The 8,836-nt window shown below is 31.7% G+C and overlaps 1 protein-coding gene across 1 annotated transcript in view; it reads right to left on the bottom strand.

Moving 5' to 3' along the window:
• The window catches only part of LOC106877714 (dynein axonemal heavy chain 5), a 444,169-nt gene that overhangs the window by 394,742 nt on the left and 40,591 nt on the right, over positions 1-8,836 (bottom strand). Inside the window, exons 4-6 of the mRNA XM_052971252.1 lie at positions 7,606-7,638; positions 5,352-5,414; positions 3,070-3,144 (exon numbers count right to left, since the gene is read on the bottom strand). Of these exons, the coding sequence (XP_052827212.1) occupies positions 3,070-3,144; positions 5,352-5,414; positions 7,606-7,638 (171 nt within the window). The remainder of the gene's footprint in view (positions 1-3,069; positions 3,145-5,351; positions 5,415-7,605; positions 7,639-8,836) is intronic.

Below are 8,836 nucleotides of genomic sequence, written 5' to 3'. Positions count from 1 at the left end.
TGTGTTTCTTTTAGATATAGCTAGGTGCATCCTAGACATTGGACTTAATGATATGCAAAGATACCAAATATCAGACTAATTCTTTGCTGCATGCCTCCAATTAATTTTTGATCAATTTAAATTTCAAAGTTTTCTCCTTTGTCTTCTTTGGGAAAAAAATGCCATTGTCACTAATGCCTTTTCCTTCCATTATAAATTTCATTTCAGTTTATCAAAATTCCCTTTTGACTCACAAACTAAGTGTATTAGCTTACCCTTAGCAAATCTTTTACATATTCCTAAAAGTTGTTTTTAATACAGGCACATGATGAGAATCTTTTTTGTTTTTGGTAAAGAAGTTGATTATATCAACTTTTGCACATGACTGGTGTGTATTTTATTGACCCCAGGATGATGAAAGGCAATGTTGGCTACAGCGGGATTTGAACTCAGAATATGAAGAGCCAGAAGAAATACCACAAAATATTTTATCCAATAGTATTTTATCCAACATAAACAATTCTGTTAGTTTATCGTCTTTATATATTCCTAATAATGAAGTAGATATTTTTCATTTATTAAGAAATTTGCATGTGCATGTGTGCATATATTCACAAATTTTTATAAGCTCTATAAGGTTACATCATTAATATGCTATCATACCTGAAAGAAAAAAAATCTGAACATGCTCATTACCTGTCATTGACAATGTAATATGGCCATTGTTGATTAATGACTTTCTGTCTTGCCAATGCTACACACGTCTTTCTCTGCACAAGCTCAGGCAAGTTATCCTGGCACTGTCTGGTCTGGTCTGCTTTGATCTGGTACTAAAGTCTCCACTCTATCAGTTTTGTTAGTAGTGTTAGTCCAGGGTGGAAAACATCAACAAGCACTGAACTGCATGACATTTATTAAATTCTTTATCCAAAACAAACAATACAAAGTCTGCAAATTGAACTCATGGACTAGAAGATCAGTGCTCAGCCAATTCAGACATTGTGCAACTTATTGTTAAGGATATTTGGTTCATTAGTCAAATGATCTGACTAATGTCTTCTTCCTCTAAGACATAATGAGTAATGTCTTTCTTCTTCCTCTAAGACATAACTGGAAAAAATGGAGGATTTGAACCTTATAGGGAGAATTGTAGAATTGCTGTCTTCCACACTCATAGGCTTGCCCTTTCAAGTACCAGTGCTATTCAAAAAGCACCTGTGCTGGTGCTACATTAACACACCTGTGCCGGTGCTGTGTAAATGTACTCACGCCAGTGGCATGTAAGAAGCACCCGAAACATTCTGTTAGGTGGTTGGCATTAGAAAAAGCATCCAATCGTAGAAACCATGTCACAACAGACAGTTGGAGTCTGGACAGCTCCCTGCTAACTAGCTCTATGTCAAACACTGTCCAGCCCAGGTCAGCATGGTAAGTAGACATTAAATGATGATGATGATGATAATGATTTTGAAGCTGATGTTTACTTAAGCAAACATTCAACCTTTTACTTTTCCTCACAACAGTATATTTTCCCTGACAGAGTTTGCATCTATGATAAAAATGTGTTGAGGAAAGTCTGCTGTTGGAAAAAGAAAAAGTTTAAGGATGGCCAAAAAGTATCTCTAAAAGGCTTCAACTTTGTGATTAACTCTTGAAGATTTCTGTCCCCAAATCAACATAATCAGTTTGGCCCACATTGGTACCCAAACATCTGAAAGACTAAAGAATGCTTCTGTAAAGCATTCATTTCACAAATTTATAGCCACCAGTAACCCAAGTACCACAAATTCCCATACATGCTCTGCAAGTGGTCCAGATTGGCTTCATGAGCCAGCTCTACATTTTCCAAATTATACTTATAAGCCAATCCTGAGACTTTGACTATTTCAGAAATAAAGAATAAACATGAAGAGTAGAATGTTAGCAAAAATGGTGAATACAGTGGCATGAGTTAGTAATGCTAAATACCAGTATTACAATAAAAATCATTCTTGAGATAGAAGTTCTGAGAAACATGTCGAACACCAATGTATTCAATAGATAATAGATAAAACTTCTAACTCAAGGAAAAATATTAGTAAATTATTGGTGCAGGAACAGTATTTTGTTTCAATATTATAGAATATATATCTATAGATTTGTATACAATGCTATGTAATAGAAAGATGTAAACACCTCTGGTTTTATATATAATATCCTTGTGGACAGAAAGAAGAGAAAGAGTGAACGAGTTTAAATCTTTTGTTGAGATTTCATTAGTAAACAATTAGTCTCTTTCACTGTCCATGGAAACCCAATATTATTTAGGATTTTGATTACACTGAATAAACCAATTTGCATATATAATGCATTCTTTGCAATTTTTTTAATAATAAATTACTGGTGTTGTAATTTCATTTTGTTTCAATGATATTCTGTAAAACATGATATATGTATAGATTTTAGCCAACATTGTATGTAAGAAACAACTTTGTCTTTACACCTGATTAAAGAGGGTACTCAATTGTAGATGAAATCCTCTCATACAATTGAAAGTAATCCAGCTGATCCCACTTTTCTATCTACAGATGAAATGTGTATAAAGACAATCTGATTGTCACATACAGTATTAGCTAAAACCAATAGATCAATAGCAATATTTATATTCTATAGTACGGTCTATCAGAGTATCACATATAAGTTTCTTCAGTCAGTCTGATGCATATATTCATTTTAAAAAGGTAGACCAAGACAAGCAGAAGTATCTTATTTAAAGACACATCAAAATACCTGCAATCCAAGAAGTCTAATAATTTACTCAAAGTGTCTGGAACCCTCATTAACTGCCATATGTGGTCAGTGTTAAAAAAGTGAACGTTCAGGTAGTATTCAGATGTCCTGAACAGCAGTTCACAATTGCAGTATCTCACAGTATTTAGATTAAGGAGTAAAATTCTGCATTACTAAAATGTACAGTGAATCTCTCATATGTTATATCCCTTTACTACAGTGTCCTGTAGAATACTATTGAGAAAATTGATAAATGTGAAATTTCATTCTTGTCATTAAAATTTAACTCAGCTGGAAGAAATGTATTATGTATGTACTCACTCGCAAATATGCTTGATAAAAAAATATCAGCTTTTTCCGACCATTTGCATCAAAAAATTCCTCAATAGTATCAAACTGCAAAAGAATAATGACAACCAATATTTTTAGAAATATTTGTTTGATTTAAAATTTTCTCAATATAATATTTAATCAATCTGAATATTATGTTATATGCAGCTTTGAAACATTATTTGAAGCAGTCTACAGCATATAGAAGAAAACAATTGATCTTGACTTCATATTATGGATGTAATCAGTTCCATGTTTGGGTGAAAACTCAGATAAAGTACAATATTTATTCATATATAATTAACAACTTTCCAGATTTTTAAAACTAAATATAAAGGATGCACATACATGCAAACTAAATGTTACCTATTTTTCCAACCAGATGTGTTACTATATTGTGGATGGGCTGATTGAAATAAGTTTGTTATAACTGGTATCCAAACTAACTGGTGTGTAATAAAAAGTTAAACATATCAATGTTACATTTTTCTGATTGTAATAATATACTAAATGTTCGTCACAGCTGGCAGAAACATGTTTCATGGAACTAATCCCATCAAGCTTCAGAACAGAAGGCCAAAATATAATACTGCCATTATAGAAAATACTTCTTGAAGCAATCAAGAAGCAATACATACAGATATTATCATTATCAAAATGTAAACTGAGAATATAAAAAAATTCTGTTCCTGAAATACTGTAATTATTATAATGAACAGTCACTATTGAAATAAACAAGTTTTTGACGAAAGTATTTAAATAGAAATATTTACATTCTGCATTATGCTTTTTATATCATTTTTAGCTAATTGACCATTTATAGTTTGAATTAACAGCAGATACACTTTTACAGTAAAATTCTAAGGTAAAATTTGAATTTGCTTATTGATATGAAGATAAACAAAATTTTACACAGTATGTTAGACAGCAATTATAATAAAACTGACTAAACACTTTGTTTTCAATACAGCATAATACTAAAGAAAAAGAGTGTACAGTATATGCAGAAGAATTTTTTTCTGGAGTCTGATAACTCAAAATAACTGATGGACTTTATTCATGAGTGCACATTACATATTAATAAATACTGCGCTGTAATGTATTGCATGATATACCTTGATTTTTTGCATTAGTCTGAAGGATTTTCTGTAATTTCATTGGAGTTATAGATATTCTTATGTTATCAAAAATAAGGACAGTTTTATAAATTATAAGAATGGCATATCTGTTCAAATAACCAGATAAAAAGAATAAGTTTCCTGTATAAAGAGTTCGACTTAGTATTTAACGATAAAATTTAATCTTGACCAATAGATTGAAACCAGTAAGTCGTAGACGTGAAGGTGCATGTTATCCACAGAAAAGCATGGGTCCCAACAGTATGTAAGCATATAGGCACTTGGATCAACATAACCGACAACATTTTTGCTGATCACATTTTTCTCTAATTCACTGGATGAAGTAATGAAAGCTATAAAAATTTAATTACAGAATAAAGAAACTATATAAAAACACTACAATAATAATTACAAAACACTTAATGATTGATATGTAATTATCATTATTCCAGAACTTCTATCACAATATTCAGAAAAAAACTGAGTTGTATAAAGATTTCTTGATTTCTGTTGTTATTATGCTTATTTCTCATCCTGCTTAAAGCAACATAAAACTAATTTTATTCCAACTCACTCATATTTTAATTATCACACTAACACTAGTTCTTTGCCTGTGTGCCAGTAAGGCCAATGTAATAAATGCCTCATCCTTGCATTCACTTTCATTTTACTTCTCTTACCAACACTCATTTCCATTTGTTGTTTGACAGCCACCTACTTCTATACTATCTAATTAATACAACAAATAAATAAACACATCAAATTATTAAATGAAGGGGTGCTGAAAAGTTCCTGGCATTGGGTAAAAGAAAATACAAGGAGATCACTTAATTATTTTATTCCTCTTCTCAGATTCACACACTTATTGCAGTGATTCTTCAGTATTTCTAAGCACTGTAAAAGAAATCAGAAGGTTGGGCCTCTAACTAGGCCTTTCACAATACCCTTAAAACCAGAAACTTTTCAGCCACCCCACTCATATATGCATGATGTTACAGTTTTCAGTGTGTTTGTATTGGTCAGGAATGCTGCAAAGCATTTTGTCCAGCATGCTAACAATTCTGCTACTTTGCCACCAGATGTTTCAATATATTTCAGTAAAAATTGTTCTGATTACATATTTTTTAATGATTGTTAGATGGTTAAGTAACTTACTTTCTCATCACTGAGAACAAACTCTTCCACAACATTTACTTCAATCTTGAGAGCATCAGATACCTATGGCAATCAAACAAGAAAATATTTTAATGTTTATATGCAACCAGTGTATTATACATATACAATGCTATCAACTATTACAATATCTCAGGACAATGACCTTAACATAATGTTTTTTTTTTATTAGCTTTATCAGACTATTGACTGGGAAAAAATTTCCTCATAAATTGTTTTTATTATTCAGTGTGTACTGGAGTCTTCCTGGTGCTTTATAATGGACTTTCCAATATTAATCCAATCAGAAAGAAGATAACATGATTTGCTTCTTATTTATCTTCTCTTGTAGCTTATCACATGTATGTTGCTCACTGACTGTTCCAATACAGCTTGAACTTCATGTCATTAGCCATTAATCTGCTACAGCAAATATGCAGTTACTTCAATAAACCAGGAAATGTAAAAAAGCATAAAAAAATTTAATCAAAACAATTCATATGGGAATAAGAAACAGAAAAATCTCTAGGCCACAAACTTGTGACCAAACTCATAAATACCCCCATCCCACGAAAAAAATCAATACCAGAATCAGCTCAGATGTCAAATAAACTTTACATTTTGCATTTCATTTGGCATGTATTTTAATGTTTCATGTATCACAAACAAACGAATTATAACTCATTAATATTTCAATCAGAAGTTTTGACACTTATTTTAAATACTCAATAAAACCTTCTTTCAGTGTTTAGCTACCATAGAATTTTGATAAGAAATCACCATGAATGACAAAATGATGCTTTCGTAAAATTAAGCATAAAAGCTGAGGCATTTAGGTTTACTTACCCTACACAGAATGTAATATATACAACTTCAGCAAACAAATTCTGGCTTACTCTCACCCATTGTGTTGGTGCCAAGTAAAATGCACCCAGTACACTTTGTAAAGTGGTTGGCATTTGGATGGGCATCCAGTCACAGAAACCATGCAAAAAACATACAATTGGAGTCTGCTGCAGCTCTCTGGCTTGCCAGCTTTTGTCAAACTATCCAACGCATGTTAGCATGAAAAATGGACGTTAAATGATGACGATGATTCTTAAAATTAAAAGTCTTAAACACTAAAGTTATAGCACCACAAAATCATTTCTTTGAGGGTTATATTTGTGCAAGTGGTTATATTTGTTATATTTATGCAAGGTTATATTTGTGCATTTCTTTCAGGGTTACATTTGTGCAAGTGGAGTATATAACAATTAAATCAACACTAGTAGGATTTTTTTATGGTGTTGATCACATTAATGCAAAAGAATATGAAGCTGATATCAAATAGTGGCCAAATGATTAAAAATGTCCTGAGTTCATATCTCATATACTATGAGATCTAAATCCAGTTATGTTATTCACTTTATGTCAATCTGTTTAAATGTAACTAATTACCATTTGTGAGAATTACCATTTCAACAGGTGAGTAATCTATAAGTAGCCAAACTTATACAGCTTAAAAATACAAAAGCAATCCATATACTCATTATTATCATTTAACGTTTGTCTTCCATGCTGGTATGGTTTGAATGGTTTCACAGGAACTGGCAAACTGGAGAGCTGCACCAGGCTCCATTTGTCTGTCTTGGCATGGTTTCTACAGCTGAATGCCCCTCCTAATACTAATGATTTTACAGAATGTACTGGGTGCATTTTTATGTAGTACCAGCATGGAAGCTTTTTATGTGGTGCCAGCATTGATGGTTTTAACATGGTGCAAGCATGGGTGCTTTTTATGTGGCACCAGCATAGATCTTTATATGTGGTACCAGCATGTCACTTGGGTAAAATCACAACCATAGTTTCAGATTGGTTAAAGAGTTGTAAGTTAAAAGGGTTAGATTATATATACTTATTTCAATATTTGAAACAAAATATAGACATATTTTCTGTTGAATTATAACTTAACAAATTACAGTGTTATCAGATCTTTGCTTCTTGGACATCTAACACTTATCTATTGCATTACAGCAACATAGCTTTTAAAATTTGCTGAAATCCTGTCAATTTCAAAGTCCAAATAGCTGAGTCTTGAAATTAGAGAAATACACCTGATATAAGTATCGTATTTGCTATGTCTGATGTCACTTACAGAAAATTTAACTCTGGATAATGTTTATTATTGTTACAAACATAAAGAAATAAAGCAAGTTAGAATATATATAGCAGCAGCAAATTTGAGCTAGAAGGTTGTGACAGAAAGAATTCTTACCAGTCTGAAGAGGACCTGATGCCGGCGGTCAAGCTACAATGAGCAAAAAAAAAACAAAGATATGTGTGTATAATGAAATAAGAACAGCATTTGTATGGTGGGGGGAGGGGTGCATTAGTGTACATATTTATGGCAGAGATATGGCCAAATGGTTAAGAAGGTCACTTCCCAAACATGAAATAATGGGTTCAGTTACAATGTGTAACACTTGGGCAAAATCACAACCATATGCACAGGCGTAACTGTATGGTAAAAAGTCTGTTTCCCAACCATGTGGTTCCAGGTGCAGTCCCACTGTGTGTCATCTTGTCTTCGACTATAGCCTTGGGCTGACCAAAGCCTTATTTGATAGATGGACACTGAAAAAAGCCTGTCATATATATATATATATATATATATATATATACATATATATAATTAATACTAATATGCATATGTATATAATTATATTATATTAATGGAGTAAGGGTGAAAACGACCAAACTCCAATATGCTTGAAGTGCAGAGATATTAAAAAAACTAATGTCTCGGCACTTCAAGCATGTTGGAGATAGGTTGTTTTCACTCTTGCTCCCTTAATATAATTATATACCTATGTATATTATTAGTTTAATGTATAAATTACCTATAAATTTTTATAGCATGCTGACTGCCTGATAAAAATCATTAACGTGATTTTTATCCTTACATTCTATTATGAATTAGTATATATATATATATACTTGGAGAGAAGATTTTTTTCCTCAAAATGTTAAGATCAAGAAAAGAACCTTTTTAGAAAGTAGAAAGACACTAACCTTTGGTAAGAGATTTTACAAGTGTGTTGGCTTTGCTTTTATAGATGTGCAAGCACTTTCAGTATTTAACGTTTTCAAGCACATGTTACATATAGTGAAAGTTGTTTTCACTAAAATTGTTGTTGCCTATAGTCAACAATAATTTTACTGAAAGTCAACAACAATTTTAGTGAAAACAGCTTTCACTATATGTAATATGCTTGAAAACGTTAAATACTGAAAATGCTTGCACATCTATAAAAGCAAAAGCTAACACACATTTTATGAAATCTTTTCCCAAAGGTTAGTGTCTTTCTACTTTCTAAAAAGGTTCTTTCTTGATCTTAACTCTTCGAGAAAAAAATCTTCTCTCCAAATATAACTGTATCAAGGAATTTCCAAAGCATTCCATATATATATACATATATATATATATATATATATATATATATATA

Source organism: Octopus bimaculoides, chromosome 10, assembly GCF_001194135.2.
Source record: "Octopus bimaculoides isolate UCB-OBI-ISO-001 chromosome 10, ASM119413v2, whole genome shotgun sequence".
Lineage (NCBI taxonomy): Eukaryota > Metazoa > Mollusca > Cephalopoda > Octopoda > Octopodidae > Octopus > Octopus bimaculoides.
This window is presented reverse-complemented; position numbering and strand designations above follow the sequence as displayed.